The sequence below is a fragment of the Oxyura jamaicensis genome, chromosome 24 (assembly GCF_011077185.1).
Source record: "Oxyura jamaicensis isolate SHBP4307 breed ruddy duck chromosome 24, BPBGC_Ojam_1.0, whole genome shotgun sequence".
NCBI lineage: Eukaryota > Metazoa > Chordata > Aves > Anseriformes > Anatidae > Oxyura > Oxyura jamaicensis.
The window spans coordinates 4,675,348-4,694,095 of NC_048916.1; the positions used below are offsets into that span (position 1 = coordinate 4,675,348).

At 51.7% G+C, this 18,748-nt stretch overlaps 1 protein-coding gene across 1 annotated transcript in view; it reads right to left on the reverse strand.

The window, feature by feature from the left end:
* POU2F3 (POU class 2 homeobox 3) overlaps window positions 1-18,748 on the reverse strand; it is a 41,157-nt gene that overhangs the window by 15,267 nt on the left and 7,142 nt on the right. The window contains exon 4 of the mRNA XM_035346108.1: window positions 10,558-10,592. Within this exon, the coding sequence (XP_035201999.1) occupies window positions 10,558-10,592 (35 nt within the window). The remainder of the gene's footprint in view (window positions 1-10,557; window positions 10,593-18,748) is intronic.

The following is an 18,748-nucleotide window of genomic DNA, read 5'->3' on the forward strand; positions in this document are numbered from 1 at the left end:
CCAACAGGCCTGCAGCTGGCTAATTGTTCATTAGCAAGAGTTCGGGGCATATCCAAAACTTTTGGGATGGTTTATGCAAATCCTGCACCTTCATTTTTTCCCCAGCTAAACCGGCACTGTTACCAACCGTACGTTAGAAAGAAACCAAACCAAAAACCCCAAAAAACCACACACATTGTGGGCGAGGCCACTCAATATCATGAGACTTAAAATAATGTAAATTTCAAACTAATAAAACAAGAGGAGGAGTTGCCTTTCTCCTTTCCCAGTGCATCTGACTTTTGCTGTTATTTTCTGCAAATTGGAGAGTTTTCCTTAAGGAACCAAAGAAGGCTGAAAAAAAAAATCAGCTCATGTAGGTGTTTGCTGAGATCCACGCTAGATGACCATGCACAAAAACAAGTGTGATTGGGTTAAAATCAGGACCAGGTCTTGCTGTGGTTCCCCAGTTCCTTGCATTTACATCATGGTCAGGGCAGGAACGAGAAGGCATTGAGAACGAACCTTAGTTCCTTCCCATCCAGTTGGGTTTGGGAAAATAATGCTACGAAGGGAAAAAAATTAACTTGTAAGAGAGGAGGGGGAAATAAGGCAGTGCTCGCAGGCACCTGGGCAGTCTCCGGGCTGGGGCCCCTGGGCAGCAGGTAACGGCAGGTGGCGGCACCCGCACGCCGAGCTGCCGAGGGCTGGGGAGAGGAATCACACTTGGAGATCTCAAGTGGATGTTTTCACAGCCTTAAAATAGGGTCAGCTGCCCCCAAGCAATCCCTGTGAAAAACACAGGAAGGGTGACTGGATGGAAGGAGTCCCTTAGTTGGCTAGCGCGTCTGCTGGGCACGGCCAATGATGGATTGGTTCTTACCTATCTCTAGCCTGAAAACAAAAACAAAAAGCAAAACAAACTAAGAAACATATTGAGGGCGATGGAAAATGATCAAAGCTCTTCAGCTTGCTTGCGCAACTGATTTGTGGAAGGTGTTTCATAAACATTTCATAAGAAGGAGAATTATGAAGAAAACATCTCCCAACCTGCCTGCAATTACTGCACAAACTCTTCCTTACCAGTAGGAAGAAGGGGAGGAAAAAAAAAAGTACATCTGTTTTGTAACTGATCTGTGAACTTTTGGCAAACATTCGGCTCATGAAAACATCCTGCAGACATATTGCAAAGCTGTAAAAAGCCAGCCTTACACGAGGAAGTTGCAAAGTTAGCAGCTCCCATCTCACCGTGTGGAAGGCCGTACCCCTCCGACAGACGGACGGAGCAACCCCCGCCTGATCCGATGAGGTGGCAGCAGGATGCCATCGGTTGCACAGGGGCTGCAGCCTCCTGCTGTAACCCAGCACCGCCAAGGTGGCTTGAGATGCTTCACAGCATTCCTGTGCTTACAGGATCAATTAGCAATTCAGCTAACGAGCACCAAGCAACCGGCTGTGGTCCCCAGGCCAGCAAGCATCTGCTGCTGGCTGGGAGCACTTCCAGGTAACGTTAGCACTACTCCGCCATCCCCTTCGCTGAGGTGGGATGGGCTGATTCTGCACCCCTCTGGGATGCTCTCCCCAAGCCTGGATAAGGGGTGCCCGTACCCTGCCCGAGTGAAGCCATGAAAGCCACACCAGCCTCCTCCAGCAGTAGCTGTGGTTGTCATCGTAAGACCGAAGACAATCGGATTTGTTGTGCAGTTTCTATTTAGACGGCAACCTCTTTGAAACAGGTATTTATCTGCCCTCGTATCTGGCTTATCTGAGAGTCAGCAATTCACAACTGTTTAGGACTTGGACTTGCTCACATCCCTCCCCCTGCAGCTGCAAAGGGCTCTGGCTGTTGGGAAGAGGATCGGGCGCGCAGAGGCTTTGGAGCCAATTGCCCCTCGCTGAAAGAGAGCAGCACGTTTCTTCCTGGGCTGAATCATTCCCTAAGCATTATTTCACACAACTGGGTTGCCTGAAGTCAAGGGAGGAAGTCTTATGATGGAAACAGGTATCAAAACTGGATCCAAGGCTATTGCAGCTAAGCCTTCCCACCTTCCAATGGCGTAAGTGTACTTCTGTGAATTACCTGCACACGTGGGCACCATAAAACACAACACACACTAATAATGAATTATAGCAATAATAATAATAATGGGCTTGCAATTACTATTTCCACATGTACTATCCTGCACATGCAGCGAGGCTTAACAGACACTCAGGAAGAAAGCAGAAAACCCTCCTGTTAATAGGACAATATTCGCCCTATAACAATTCGGTGTCCTTTCACATTGAAGAGTGGGATTTTCAGAAGTTGTCAGCATGACAAAAGCAGAATTAATCCCACGCTGAATGCTTAGCAGACAACATCCTAAAACTCAGTAATGGCAACACAGGGAAAAATTAGAATGTAATCCCTAACCTCAACACACCTGCATCAGAGCTTTGAGGCGTTTGAGTCTGTTAATTGAGGTCTGATCTGATAGGCTTCACCCTCTGAGCTGCAGCTCAGGATGTGAATGGCTGCGCTGGAGCCGTAGTAAAAGTGGGGGTGGGAAATCAAAATTAAGTGTAACCGAGCTACACGCTTCACAAAGGGAAACAAACAGAACCACGCTCGGCTTTGCGTTTGCAAGCCTTCTGATGCAGCATTTCCCAAGTGTTTCTGCTTTGGAGCAGAGAAGAGGAAAAAGAAAGAAGCCATCCCTCTGCCCCGCGCTGAGCGATAAGCCTCCAAACAATCACGTGCGGCAGAGCAGGCTTCCAAAGCAGACACGGGGCATGGGAGAGGAGAACTGAAGGCAGAGGTGGGGCGAGCACCTGCCCAAGAGGCCGTGCTCACGTCTGTGCTGCCTCTGCATGAGCCCCAGGAGCACAGCGAGGGCTTGGACTGGTGACCTGTGGTCAGAGAGCGCCGAGCTGGCAAAAGGATGCTGGAAAGGAACAGCTTGGAGCATCTTTGCTCTCGCTATTGGTACTCAGGCATGCGGTGCCTTCCCCGCCAAGGCCTGCGGACGTGCCAAATTGGAAGTATTTAAAAAAAGGGGAGGGGAAGATGCCATTTTCTTGGTCAGAACGGTGAGAACCTCCAAACAGCACATGGAAAACTGTTTTACCACCATAAAGGCTGTGATTTCTCTCACGGCTCCGTTCCAGGGCTCTCCTCCCCAACCCTGAGCCCGGAGGTGCTGCCATCGCTGCTGCCCCAGCCTCGCCGAGCATTGCAGCACTGCTCCTGCATCTCCCGATTCCACTTGCCCAACTTCCAAAGCTCTCCAGAACTCCACCTCTGCCTACACCTTTGCGCTTATCTTCCCCGCTCCCACCCTGGGCTGCATCCCTGCCCCTTTCCTTATCAATCCGATTTCACACATGCCAGGCTTCGTTGCTTCTCCCATGCCCTCCTGCATGCTTGCACAGGTTCCCTGGAGCCTCGTCATGTTCCTGTTGAAGTCAGCAGCAAAATTGCCTTATTGGTCTTTTACGGGGGCCAGAACCAGACCTTTAACCAATTCCCTACACGGAAAATTTCCCCTTCCCGTGGATCCCTTGCCTAGGGGGAGCAGACCGTGCTGATCCTGTATTCTCTGTGCCCGCTGGCTGCCAACCAGTCAGAAACCACCTAAATACCTGGCACTGCCTCCCTGCTGCGCAGCACCGATGTCCCCGGCTCAGTCATCCGCACCCAGGGCAGGGCGAGACGCGGGAGTCGTGGCGCAGGGAGCCCTCGCTTTCCGCCCCATCCCACATTGGAAAAGGAATGAACTTGGAACCAGCCGGCTCCCGTGACTGGGGCTGGCTCCGTCCCAGCTCCGCAGGTTTCTCTGATTGGTTCGGGGGAGTTTTGGCACCCGCTGCCGTGCCCCGGGGAACTGGGACACAAGGAGAGCAGCTAGAGGAATTGCATTAAGCGCACACAAGTCATATAATTAAAAAAGAAAGGGAGAGTGAGAAAGATCAACCTCGCTGGAGAGTACCGCATAATTCTTCGGTTTGGGTGGAAGAAACGAGGCTGGAGGTTGAGGGAAGAGGGAACCAGTTCTCTGCTCCCAGCTCAGGGGCTCTGGCATCTTCCACGTGCCGGGGAAGCAGGTGAGAGGGTGTCCTGCAAGAGAAAACCCAGCGTCTGCCTCCCAAGGGGCCGAGCAGCTCCGGCTCACCCACTGATTTCACATGGAGCGCTGGCACATCAGCACCTCTGGGACGGCAGAAAGTGCACTCTGATGTCAGGTTTCCAAAATTAGAGGCCTCGCTTGAAACCCCATCACCTTCACCTTTTTATGCTATGACTTGCCCTTCTGCAAAATGGGTGCAGGGCCCCACCCTTGCTGGGTGGTGCAGGCTTTTGATTGAATTCTTGGAGCTCACCAGATGAAAGGCCTTCAAGAATTTGGAGTCTTCTCCTTATTACCGATGAGCCATTCTCCAGCAGGCAGAAGAGTCATAACCATGCATGGCAGTTCATGCCGCTCACCACTTAAAAAGGTGCCAAGCAACCTAAAAAGCACCTTGACAGTGACATCCATGCCCTGAACCCAGTTTCTATTGCGGAAACAATCGATAGGTCCCTTTAGTCCATGAAACCAGGGCTCGTTGCCTGCAAGCTAAGAAAATATTTAGTGAAAGATGATAGGAGCCCAGCTGAGCAGGGAATTTGCAGAAAGGGAAGACCAGCCTGTCTCTCCATCTTTAAGAGAGCTTTGAAACGACAGCACAAGACACATTGCCAGTGGACCAAGGCAACAAGTGTGGGCAGTACCTTCCAAATACAGGTTGCTCTTGGGGAGTCTGGAGCAGGCAAGCAGGAGTTTGTGCACGGGCTGTGGCTGGATCTGAGAACCAGGCACAATCCTGCCAACTCAGGAGTGATGCCGGGCTGTTGTCAGCAGTTACTGGCTAAGCAAACAAATCTGGTGACTTCAGTCCATCCCTTGGGAGCAGAGGGTGCAGGGTTCAGAATCTTTCCTTCTACTTCCATCCCTTTTCTCCCCTACAAACTTCACAGGACAGTCACCGGCACGTTTTGGAGTTTGTTCCCAGCGATCTCATCTGCAAGGCTCCAAAACAAAACTAGCCTGCAGAAGAGGTTCCTCTACATATCTGTCCTAAGCAAAACAGTGCCGTATATAGAAACAGAGGACTTTCCCTCCAGCCAGGGCTTTCTCTGATGCTTTCCCAAAGGGCTGCATTTCAATGAAGAACCAGCACTCATACAAATTTATGCAATCAGTCTATCCCTAGGACGGAGCAAGGGAACTTCAAAAGGGAAAGGCCAAGGCAGCGCTCAGCTTAGATCCAGTGTCAGTCAAGGCAGATATGGACAGCTGGGCCCATTTCCAACTAGAGGAGGCTCAAGAGATGAAAAGCAGATGCAAGACTTAGGCTGACACCCTGGGGCAATGCGGAGAAGAAGAGAGAGTGAAATCTGAATTGATCCCCAGAGGGGAGAAGGAAGCAGGATGTGAACCTCCACTGGAGAGGAGGGCAAAACAGGACTGGGATGGAAATCTGGAGGGCAGACTGAAACCTGAACTACCCACAGGGAAGAGCCAAGCAGGAACAGAAATGACATATAGGGAACACACGAGATTAGGGGGAGGTGGGAACTCAAAGTGGAATGAAAAGCTGTGAGAGAGATCGCCGGGGGGAGGGAAGCCCTGATTGAGCAAAATTAAATCTGCAGGGAGTTTTGCATCCCAGATATTAATAACAAACTACCTAGCAAGCTGGGCCCTTCTTTCCACCTTCAAAAGGATGGAGGGGAGGAAGAACTTGTCTGTGGTTGAGCACAAGACTATGAATCAGAGAATGGAGTCCGTATCCCAGCTCCGCCAGGGAGCGAGGCCCTGGATTACAATAAGCCTCAATGTCCACAGGCAACTCTCCCGAAAAGCATCCACTGATTTCAGCTGCAATCACAGTGCTCAGCATCTTTGGGAAAAGCCAGGGAGTCAGCCCCTGTCTGCCTCATCTGCAGGACAGGGTTAAACACCTCCCTACCTTCTGGAGGATGCTAAATTCATTAGCAAAGAACCTTCAGACGTGTGGGCGGAAAATACCCGGCAAGGTCAGGGCGTTAATGGCTCTGAGGAAGGGCCACCTGTGATTTCGCATCGCAGACGCAGTTTGCCTGCTTTCCTTTCTCACATCATGAGTCTACGGGACATCAGCTGTGAAGACCTGGGACAACTCAGTCTCTTACCTCCAAACAAGTGCTGGACCCCCCACCCCCAAACCTCAGAAATTCATGTTCCATCAGACAACAACCCTGCCAGATACAAACAGGGCAGGGAGGTGAGGTTAGAGAAGCAGATCCCGGGGTGGGAAGAAGATCCTTTTGGAAGGGAAGAATTTTTCCAGCGACCCAGTTCCTCACTGCTCTCTTGGGTTACACCAGCAGACACACTCAATTGGCACCCCCAAAATCTACCCGAGTCCTTCTGAGTGGGAACCTGAAGCAGCTCAATGGTGTGATGCTGACTGATCACTGGAGGAGAAGGGGGTGTGAAATCTGTCCCTTGCCATCATAAGGAACAGTCACAATGGCACAGAGTACGACCCGATGTGGAATTTAAGCATAGAGTAAAGTGCACGTGAAATGCCAGCCCACTTCAGTCGTGCATCTTGCTTCCTGATTTCACTCTGGATTCTTCCCTTCACGCTCTGAAGATCTCTCCCGCACCACCACTACATCTCCCAGTTACCTCCTTTTCTCAGGTAGATCCTTCCCAAAATCCTATTTCTAGGAGGCCCGTAGGAAAGGGCCGTATCCACATTACATCCCCTAATGGGTGTAAAACAAAGAAAATAAAGTAATAAAGAGCCAACAGGAAAATTCAAGCTATGCTGAGCCCTGGGCTACTCAGGCACATGAGTGCCTGCAATATTGGTAAGTCTCACGGCAGGATCACCTCTGTATTGGTACAAATATCAAACCTGTCATTATCATTAAACAAATGACAGCCTGTCTACAAGGGTTAGCCTGCTGCTGGAATGAAACTGCATGACATATTTGGATATGGAGCACACGCAGATCCTTTCCTGCCCTGGTGAGGCACAGCCTTTCAGCTTTGTTTCAGAAGGGACACGTTCTGTCCTAGCTCTGGAGCTCAGCTCTGTGCTTGAGAGCATGAGGGGCTTGGAGAGGACGTCTCATTCCCTCCTCTGGAAGGAGATGTGAGCCTTCAGCCCTCATATTGCTGCGAGGGCCAGCAAGTGCCACAATCCTTCACATCACTTCCCTGGTGGAAAAGAATCCAGAGAACCAGAATCTGTTCTTCCCTCCCCTAGCTGTGGGTCGATGTGTGGCACTGGGTGCCTACAGCATACACACAAGACCTGTTTTCTCTCCAAACCATCAGCCCTAGCTCCACGTACAGATCACAGAAGTCAATGTTATCTCTAGGATAACTCCAGACAAAGGGCGAGTTGCACGGCTCTCCAGAACAGCTCTCTTCAGAGCCATCTGAAAACGAACAGTGCAGTATTTCCCCAAAGTGTGACCACTGCGTTCACCAGTGGGGGAAATAAAACAAACCAGGCCGTCACCACCTGGTGAAGATCACCACATGACGGCGAGGAAAAGCTCCGACGCCAACACTTTCAGCCGGACCTTTCCCGGTCTGAAAACTGAAGCCACCACTGCCGAGTTCCTCGCTCCTCTCCTTGACACGCTCTGGACACGATCCCAAACCATTAAGAAGCAGATGTCCCTACCCAGGTTGCCAGCACTGAAGGTGAAAGTTTATTACGCTCTCTTTGCATTTCCCTTGATATAAACAGGAAACAACAAGCATTAGACTCCCTAAATAAAAAGCCAAACCAGATAGGCAGGGCAGAAGATGCTGCTTTTTTCCATACACACCCTTTCCCCTCTCATTCACATACAAATTACTGCTGCATCCAGGTGGGAGGAGAGTTTAAGCGGGGAGGGGGGGGAGTGAACGTTTGCCAAATAGGCTGAGGGATCAGAAGGCAGCTTTCTCATAAGGCACAGGGCTGACCCACAAACTGCGAGAAAACCTCAAACTCCGCAAGAGTTTCCCTCCTCCCCGTTCGTTGGGTGAGAGCAGCCGCAGCAGGGAACTGGTAGGCAAGTAAGGGGTCTAACCAGGTCACTCCACCCTTCCCTTCCCGCCTGGAGCATAACAGGGGAGGGAAACAGACCTGAAATGTAGGCCATCTACAAAGACTGGGGGAGAGGCTTAAACGATGTGAGATTTATGATCTTCAAAGTGATTAGCGCCCAGCACTCCAAATAAAGTCAAAGAGAGCTCGGCAGCTCTCGCATTCAGCTTGGAGTTGGGTTTCAAACCATGCTTCTCTGGCTTCGGTTTGAAAACCTGAATTGCAAGGTAACCAAAAAAAAAAAATTACACCCAAACCCCAAACCAAAATTAAAAACCCACCAACCTCCACCCGTAATGAAAGAGCTCGGCATCTGGTTTTACATGCAAACACTTTGATATTCCCGTATCTCCCCTCTTCCTTTTTCTCATCGCTCCATATCTATTTGCTGAATTGAAGATAAATTCACCAATAGCCGAGGTCAGCCTGAAACGTGAGCGTACAACCGGCGTGCGCTGGGGCTCAGTCTCGGTTAAAATAATACCAAGAATGGCTCAACTCGCCCTGGAGAGGGCCAAGAGAGGGAGACAGAGAGCCACGCTGCCTGCAGGTCCACTCACCCACACTGCGACAACCCGGATAAAGAAAGCAGCTGAAAAACACCTTCAGAATGAGCTTATTCACAGGTTTTTTGCTTTTTAAGCCTCGATCGGTCCCCAGGAAGGTTTGCTGCTTGGTTACACAGGTGTGCTGGCGCGAATGGAAGGGACTTTGCGGTGCCCTGGTGGAAGGAGAGAAACAAAGGGGGAAGCGAATGCTACCAAAGGCTGCTGTGCAACCACAACCTCATTTTGGGAGGAAGATGTTTCCACCGAGCAGACTCTGGCCCAAATCCTAACGACTGTGAGGCTGCCTGCCCACACAGGTATACAGGCAGCTCCTCATTCAGAGGCGTGCAGGGGACAGGGACCTTGAAGATAACGAGTCCAATCTCCAGCAGGTGAGAACCAGCACTGCTTCACCACCGTCACTAACGTCTCCCCGATTAACCTCAGCCCAGGATCCAGTTCTAACATCTCTGTGGTGTTGCCATAGGAAAAGTTTGCAACATGTAACGATCTTGTACTTTCATAGCTTATTTCTATCTTGAGGGAATTTTCTTTTATCACTCGTTATAAGCAGATTGGATTCTTCTCTTGGCTTGTAGAAAGCCTGTGCTTTGGGCTCTGCAATCCACAGAGCTGGAGACACAAGACTTTTTGTTTTCAGCTGGGTTTTCCAAAAACCTGGAAGATGGCTGAACGTGTTAAGACACCTTTGATAGGAAGTTACAACCCACCCAGAACCGGCGCAGCCAAACCAAACAAACAAACAGCAGCTTGCTGACATCTGTCAGGCCGGAGCCACCAAAACAAGCTTGGCGGGCAGAAAAGTCACGGGAGAGGCATCAGCTGCCCACCTGCTGCTAGCAGGAAGCCTTCACAAAGGATCGCAACCCTTGAACTCGGGGAAGGCAAAGCTGGAAGCAGGCAGGCTGCTGGATTGCTAGGAGTGCCAACATCTGCTTCAAACGCTAGTAACTGTCCACGGAGCCTGCTGGCTTTCCTCGCTCCAGCTCCCCGGAGTGCTGCAGCAGGTGGGTGCCTTGTCTCTCCAGACCTCCTCTTTGTGTCTACAAGCTCTGAGCCCAGCCCCCCTGATGGCTACAGTGGTCCTTGGTTGAGGACTGAGCATGTTTTCTTGTGTCTCTGCACAAGTTCGGGGTGTGGGGAGGGCTGTCACCTGCCTCCCCTTTGCAATTCTGCGTTGAGGTTCGGGGATTTCAGAGGGCCGGGTGTGAAGGTCTCAGGCGCTCCATGAGACAGGGGTTGCTTTTGGCTGCATGAAGCCAGAGGGCAACATCTAACAGCAAAGACAACAGCTCGCCAGAGCCTCACGTGCTGCAGCCAGGGCTGCTGCTATCAGACACACTTGCATTCATCTGCTGCCCCTCTCCCCACAGTCTTGTAAGAGGAATCTGCCGTTGTAGGCAGGCCTGGTCTTGACCCAGGCACTCCAAGACCTCAAACCACCTCATCTTCAGTCCTTGCTGATACTCCTGTGAGTCAGCCCGTGCTCCTAGACTTGCATACCGCAGTGCTTTCAGCACCAGCGTCGCGCACGGTGCAAATCCGTGGAGCTTTGGGGCGGGATTTGCACATTCGCCAGCGTAACTGAGGTCCCTTTTGTTTCTAAATGGCATCAGAAAAAAATAAAAAGCCAGCAAAAGCCTCAAGCAAAGGGTGACTTTAAGAAACTCTATAATTAACTGAACTTCTATGAAATGGGAAGGCCTGGAAACCAGAAGTTTCATCTGCCATGCTGTCCCACAAGGGGAATCGGGAAGGACTTTAGTGGCCTGTTTAATAGCAGCTTGTGCCCTAACAGTTTGTATCTCCTAGCAGCAGCTGCCTGGGACTCAGCAAGATGAGCAGTTACACTGTAATTCAAGAAAGCAGGAGGATCCAAGGAGCGTCTTACCTGCCTGTTAAAGTCCAGCCCATTCTGCTCACTTCCTACAACGAAACAAACAGAAAAAGGTCTCAGTATTAACAGCAGAGAGCATCCGTCTACACCTCCCAGAACTCAGGACCACGTAACCGAAGATGCGCTGCTCGCCCAGCGCACTTTTGTGTAAGAGCAAGGAGAGGAGCGGGGAGGTGGAATCGATGCGAAAGCAGCGATGGAAGCACGAGGACGGCTTTTGCAGCATTTGGTGGTACCAGCCTTTGCTGATTTTTTTTCTGCCTGGGAGACACCTGGCCAGGCAGCGAGGGTGGGGGAGAGCTCACCGACAAAGGGAGATTCCAGCGGGGGTGAACTGGAGGATATTGCAAGTCTCCAGGGAAACCCAGGAGCCAGGACTGCGCATAAAGCAAGAGCTAACTGTGGGAGAGGCTAGCAAACAGGTGGCCGAGGCTGTTAACCAGGGATCTTTAGGAACCTGTGTGGTACCAAGTAATTACGGGATATCTAAAGGAACAGAGGGTGCCGTGGGGTTGTGCGCAAGAGGCGTCTCCTTGATTCCAAGAGAGATTGGCAGGCACAGGGGGAAAATCAGACAGGTTTCAGCCTGAAGGTACTGCACAGGCCCTCACTCATTCCCCTTTGATGATAAACATTTCCCCCCCCTCTATCACACCTGCCAAATTCATCAAGAACATCACAGAGGAAAGGCTGTGCGCTCCACAGATATGAATGCTTTAAGGGATTCCACGAAGCCTCTTGAGTTGCAAAGGCAACCCCAAGAAACCCCTTCCCTTCCCCTTTGCAAGCCATCCCCTAAGTCATTCTCTTCCAGCCCAACTGAGTTTGTGATAAATAGTCTGAAATTGTTCGCATCCCACCACCACAAGCCCCTGGGGGCCTTCTGCCCCTGTTTTTTTCTTTCCTTTTTTTTTTTTTTTTTTCTCCCCTCTTTTTTCCAGTATAACGTTCCCCATGAAGCATAGCCCATGCCCTGTGATCTGATCAAGCTTCAACACATCGTGTTTTTTTGGGGAGTTCACGGCTCTTGCAAGAAGTTGGAAAGCAGCTCGGGGAGGCTGTGCAGGCAGGAGCGCAAACCCAGCTCTCCCGTTGACTTGCTTGCTTTCACCTGAGCAAGCCTCTACCCCGAGCTAGCAGGCAGTTTTTCAGCTCGCGCCATGCTCATACTATTCCCAGGTGAATCACCAGGGCCCCGAGATCCTCAGGGGGAGTGTTCCTGGTACAATTACTCACGGATGGCAGAATGCTTTTAGAGCAGACTCGAACCATTTCATGGCACCCTGTTCTCTGCTATCTAGAAACTACTCTGCAGATTTTATCTGCAGCACGTTAACGGCACCAGAGATGGAAACTGAGCTGCCTTTGTTGCTCTCGTTAGGCTGAGCTGCAGGTCTTCGTTATCAGGCACAACCAGAGCACTATTTCACGGCAGAGCACACCGTTGTCCCCGCTCCAAAAATCTCTATCCTCTCACCACCTGCAACTCAACCCCAATCCGGGTCTGTTCCTTTTTCCGTCAGCCCTTCTGCATTTCTGCTGTGCTGGAACCTGCCCTCCCCTCCTGGCTTCCTCCCGACCTGCTTTTCAAAGCTTTCTTTCTCTTCCCAATCTCAGGGCTTTCTCTTCTTCCCTGCAGTTCCCCAGCTCGTGCTTCCACCTCCGACCCGCCAGGCGCTCGTGAGCCCCCCAGCTGTGGCCAGCTGCCCCCTGACCACCTCTCCCTGGCTGCTCCCGCCCCAGGAATTTGTTCATTCATTGCGCTCCAGCTCCAAGCCCCGAGAGCCAACGACTGCTCATCTAAGCGATGGGAATGCTGATAGCGCTAATAGATGATCGCAATCAGCATCCACACACCTGAGCGGGGCTGCGTGATGATCTTCAAGGCCTGCAGTTTCTACCTTTGCAACCCACGGGGGGTTGATGCAATCTGAGGGCAGTAGCTGAAGGGGAGAAAGGCAAGAAGGGGAGAAGGAAACGCAGTTCCCAGTTGCTAAAATAGAACAGGAAGGAAAAGGTAATCTTCTGCTTTCTTGGATGCGAGGCTTTCGCTCACGTTCAAATGGAGCATGTTGATGAGGCAAGATTCAAAGAGCTGGAGGGAAATCCCTGGGTCCCAGTGCTGAGGGCTCTGAGTCACCACCGTACACCCCAGCTCCTGGAACCCGGGATGCGCAGCTGGAGCACGGCTTCGTGCTGCATCCCTACCACAATGAGCCAAACTCTCCAAACGAGGCTGCCAAAACACACAGCAGGTTCAAAGCGCCCAAGCTCAAGCTCTCCAGCACATCCCCTCCTCCCCTTCCAAGCTTCCCACCTTTCTCTTTTCCCTCCCTGCAACAGCAAGCTCAGCCCTCAGACTTCTTTTTCCCTTCCTCTCCTCCAAGGCCAGACTCAGCACCCTCCGCATCCTGCCCCAGATGAGCGCAGGTGCTCGGGAGTACCTCATTTTCCGTGACAGTGGAACATGCTGGAAATATGCACGGAGATCAACAGGAACCCATTTGTAGCTTGGGTGTCTAAGTCTGAGATAAGTGCCCCAGGCTGTCTTGGTAGACAACGAGGAGCAATAGGCACCTCCAGAGGCCATTCATCTGACCTATCTTAGACGCCTATCTAAGTCGAGATGAATGGCCCTCTGGAGATGACAATTTCTTTTTATTGACTACAAAGGGACCCAGGGGCAACTAGTTCAGGCTTAGATGTCCAATAGTGTGATATTTAAAACTGGGCGAGGTGATTTCTGCTCCCAGTGGTTATGTAAATGGGGGCTGGATACACAAATCTCTGCAGCTTTTCAGCCGGATCAGTGAGTGTTTGCGCGCAGATTTATTTGCAAACAAATCTCATCTTTTTCTGTTTCAGCAAAAGCTTGTGTGTCGAGTGAAATTAAAATGACTTCATCTGCAAGCCAAGGTTTGGGTGTGATAGGGATAACGACTCTCTCGTTCCAGCTAAATCGCTGACTTTCCGACAAATATTTTAAAAACAGACTGCTTTCCTCCCCCTTTCTATCACCATCAGGACCCACGCTGAAGGAGTCATTTCTCTCCTTAAAGGAACGGGCTGTTCAAACAGCACGGATCCGCGCTGTAGATTTAATCTCTCCTAGCTCCAGGAGATAAAAAGAAAGAAAAGCGTAAGTGGCGGCAGACTCTCAACTGCTGCAAACTGCCAGAACGCCGCTCGCTTTGGTGGAGCTCCGCACCAGCCAACAACGTGCTCCTGCTACGCCAGCCAGGCACCACGGCCCTCCCTTCCTTCGGTTGCATCCAATTTGGGAAGCCCAGGGACTTAAAGGGAGAAGGATTGCTTTTGAGCTCCTTGCTCTACCTTTCCCAGGAGCTTCCCCATCCCTTGCCCTCTCCGTGGGTGTCCTGGACAGAGGGGGAGAGGCAGCGATAAGCTCTGCCGGCTCCCCGCAGCACGGCAGCCGAGGGCCGCGCTGCTCTCCTTGGTTCACCTGGCAGCTGTTTTGCATAGCACTGGCATCAGATCTGGTGCGAGTTTGCCTGGGGAGGTTTCTCTGGGGATGGGAGCAGCAGCGCAGTTCCGGACGGCTTTCCCCCCACCCCTGCTGTTCCCCCCTGTCTGGAAGGCTTCGCGTGCTGTGAAAACCGAGCCCCCGCTCCCCATCACAACCGCCCCGGTTCCCACTGAAAGCCGCCCAGCCAGTCCGGCTCTTGAGGATAAAAGCCCCGCGATGGCAGGAAGGGAAATCAAGATCGCAGCTCGGCTTCGCCTCGGCGAGGCAAACGCATGCAGGAACATGCAGATGTCACCCGCGGGGAGTGACAGCCGCCCGTGGCTTTTCGCCCGGCGACAAAGCAGGGCTGCCACCAGAAGGCTAACTTTATTCCCCTTCCCACCCAGCTACACGCTTAATGTGCCCCGCAGTTTGATCTCGCAGAAGGGACAGGGAATTAGGAGGCGATTTCAATCTTTAGCAGGTGTCGGGGAATTCCCACAGGGAATCAGTTTTCTGCCCATGCATTTGGGAGGGAAATTCAGAACAGCTGAACGGTGATGGGGGAACAGTGCCAGGCAGACACCGGGCAGGGGATTCAGGCTCAGATGTCTAACTTTTAGGTGTCTAATTCCCAGCCAATTGCTCTAGGCTGCCTTTACAGCCACGGAGAGGAAGCCGGCGCTTCCAGAGGGCAACTCACCTTGCCCCCAAGACAGAGGGCAGAGAGATGAATCACCTGCTGCTGATGCCTATTTTCATCACTGACTCTACAAGGCGCCCGGGGTGAGTAGGTCAGGCTTCAGCCTCACAGTGCTGAATATCTCAAATTAAGATTAATCTCACCTATCCTGCAGGATTCTAGCACCCCAGCTGATAAAGCACAGTGCCGTTAGAGATTGACAAAGCAGGCCAGATGCAGAGCACCTTTCAATACGCGTTTTCTAGAGGCTAAGGAATTAACTCGTTCACATCGACCGATGCAAGAATCCAGTCCCTCACCCCAAATGTGATGTAAAGTCAAAACATAACCAAGAGCAGTGACACCCATTACAGCTATGAACAGTACTTGAGCCACATGCTGTAAGCAAAGCAAAACATTTACCTGCACTAAGAAGGATGGGGTCCTATTAAGCCAAAAACCTATTTGGCTCCTCAGTAATTTAGCTCGCTTTGGATACCGGAGCAAACACCATCACAACCCTCTCTGCCATTCCCAGCAGCCAGACCAGCCACTTCTGCAGAACTAGCAGCACAGGCCCTGCCTGGGACAAGCTCACTTAAATCACCTTGTCATCACTTGAGTGGCTGGCCCTGATTCCCCCACCTGTGCCCAGCGGTAATGGGGAGCAGAAAGTGCAGCTGAGCAGACACCAGCCTGTTCCCCGGACCCTTACCTGCCCTGCCGGGATGCTCCCTGTTCCCAAGGTTTGCTCCCGGAGCGTTACTTAAAAGGAGCAAGGGAAAGTCTGAGCGGGATGGGAAGTTCTCAAGGCAGCCAAATCGGGCTGCAGTTTTCCTGCTGTTTGCACTAACAACACAAACAGACCAAACCGGGGCATCGGGGCATCTCCATGGGAAAGTCAGGGCTGGTTAGCAGGAAAAGTGAATGCGTGCTGGCTGACTCAGTGAGAGGGCTGCACGACTGCAGGGGAAGCTTTCACTGAAGGCTCGGGCGTTTCATTTGGGTGGAAACCCCCTGGGATATAGAAATGCCTTTCCTTTGTGAGCCTCGCAGAACTCCCACCTCCTGGTGCCACCGCAGCTCCGGGCGCGACGTACCCTTCGTGTGGGGCAGGGCGCGGGGGGAACGCAGGACAGCGAGTGTGGGAGACTCGGGCAGCTTCCAGAAGGAAACCCGAGGGCAGCAGTTGTTCCCACGGAAAACATTTCACCTGCAGGTGTTGGGAGAGGGCAAGTCTCTTCTCTTAGACCAGAGGCAAGAGGCAGATCAGACCAGCTCTTCCTTTGCCCCTCTAATTCAAGTCAAACCAGCCTTTTGTTCCCCTTTCCCCTCCCCATCCTTTTTTATCCTCTTCCATAATGGGATGTTTAAGAAAAAAAAAATAAAATAACCCAACCTCAAACCCTAATCACCTTCATTTGAATTTCAAATATCCCCCTCCTGGCCTCCCCCACGCCCCAACTGACTCGGAGCTGGGAATATGGAAATTTCTCCTGCTTGCCTTAAATGTGGCTGTGCTATGAAAATCATCAGCCTTATGCAAATCCCGAGCAGGCCCAATTGCCATAGCAACCAGCTGTTTCCAGCCCGGCTGCTGCTGCTGCTTTTATTTATTTGGGACTTGTCCTGGGGCTGTTCATGGCTGCAGGGGAAAGAGAGGAGAGAAATCCTGGAGGCTCGGAGGGGAGTTTCACCCGGGAGAGCTGGCCTTGGCGAGCAGAGGCACAGCCAAGGACGGGGCTCGGTGTGGGGCTGGGGAAGGCCAAGTTTCCTCAAAAGTCTTTGGCCTGACGGCCCGTTTCCAGCCCTGTCTGTGGGGGTAATGGCAGAAGAAAGAGGAAGGCTCAGCCCCGGCATCCCTGGGCTCGCCTGCTGGGGGGTACCTGCGAGCAGAGCAAAGCCTGAGCACCCCCCAACCCATTTCACACTGCTGACATGGCTTGGGCACGTTTCCTTCTACCTGAGTTAGAAGCAGATGCAGAGGTGAAAACCTCCAGATCCTATTTGAACATAAACCATGAAGTTTAAAAGAAAGCCTACGCAGCAAGCCCAGAGCCCTACCACAGCAATACGGCAAACACCGGTGACCCCAGCCCTCGGGAGAACTGCACCCAGCCCGGGGAGCAGCGCCTGCAGCAAGGAGCTTACACCCGGCCAAAAGGTGGGGGACGAGCTGGGGACCCCCACTTTGGGGCTGAAAATCACATTTGCACAGGTTTTGATGCAGAAGGCACGGACAGACATCAGGAGATGGAGAACCAGGAGGGGCCTGGGGCCTGGTGGCAGCAGTGGAGGCAGGCTTTTACCTCTTGCTGCCACCCTTCCGCTGCCACAAGCTGGCTGGAATTGAGGAGCTGGGGGAGAGGAATGACACTCAAAGGAGCATCCCCCCTGCAAGATCACAGGAGCAGATGCATCATAGCTCCTTTCCACTTGGGTTCAAAGGAAAGGCTCCTCCTGACCTTCGGAGGGAAGGATATCTGCTCTACAGCTTCCTAACCCACCAAAAGAGGCCGAGACAACCACGGTGCTGTTGCCACCAGAACTGGCGAGAGCCCCCTTTCCACCTCCACATGCCTTCCCCACGCAACCCCACTCCTCGACCCATCAGCTTCCAGACCCCAGCCCTGCCCTATCCGTGCAAGCTGCTGGTCCAGCCCTCCACCACCACCCCAGGCAGCAATAGCAGCTGCTTTAGGGCAGCGGGACCGCTGTAGGGCCGTCCCATGCGGCGTGCAGCCCTGCTCCCCTCCCCGTGCACCGGGATGCCCATCGCGCACCCCGCCCTGGGCTCCTGGCAGCCTGTCCAGCTCCCCGTGTTGCAGGGTGGGGAGGGAAGATGTTCGGAGCGCCCGCAGCTATTCAGTTACCGATGGTTGTGTTTGAAGAGCTTCCCTATCGCCCTTTTGTTAAGGCTTTGGCTTCCCCCCCATAGCCTCAACAGATGAAATCAAAGGGAAGTAGCTTTGCTTGGTGTAACCTGTTTTGATCAAGCAGATAAACGGGGAACAAGTGTCTGACACAAACAAACAGACAGACAGAGGCAAGTCCCACCTCAGCATTTTGTTGCATCAGATACAGAGGGCTTAGATAAACCACAAGAAGGGGGAGATCTCTGCCTCTCGGCTGGAAGACCAGGGGCGACACTCGGCAGTGCCAAGCCCCCACAGTTCCCATAAAAAAAACTCAACCCAGAACTTGCTGGCATGGCTTTCATCAGTTTAAAAAAGATGAAAAGAGCTCGCAGCCAAGCGCAAAACTCGCGCTTGTCATTACCCCCCATGGAGTCCGCGGGACTGCCGGCGAGCCCAGCGCGCAGCAAAGGGCAGGGAGGACGGCACGGCACGGCACGGCACGGCACAGCTCCACGGACATACCCTGAGCATCTCGCACACGTGCCGCAATAGGAAAGGCAGGGGTGCAGCAAGGGAGGGCTTAGGATTTGCAGGACTGGGCAGGGGATATCCCATTTTATTATTATGATTATTATTATTGAGGCCATGTTATTTTTTTTTGGCAGAATGGCAGAATTTTGGCAATGGCAGAATTTTGCTGCGAGCAGCAGACATGATGGGGTGGGGGAAGGTACACAAAGAAATGGAGAATTTTGGAGGGCATCTTACTAAAAGCTTTGAAGTGCTTTTTATGAAATCAGTGTGGATAAGAAAAAAAGAAGCAAAAATAAATAAATAAATAAATAAAAAGCTTAGTCTTCCTAACCTCTTATGAAAAAGGAACAATTTCAAAAATTTTTCTCAAAAAGAAAAAAGTCCCACAATTATTTTAAACCCTTCCAAAGTAAAACAATGCCCCAAATTACCCTCTTTTTTTTTTTTTTTTTCCTCTGAGCCTAGAACTGGCGGAGATATGAAAGGCTGAGATTATGCTTCTGCTACTGCCACTTCCCATCAGATCTTTAGGCATCAGTTTTAGATCAAGGGCTTGGTTTACAAAAGCATTTTGGCACCCAACTCTCTCCTTTTCTTTTTTTTTTTTTCTTTTTTTTTTTTTTTAATATTATTATTTTAAATTCT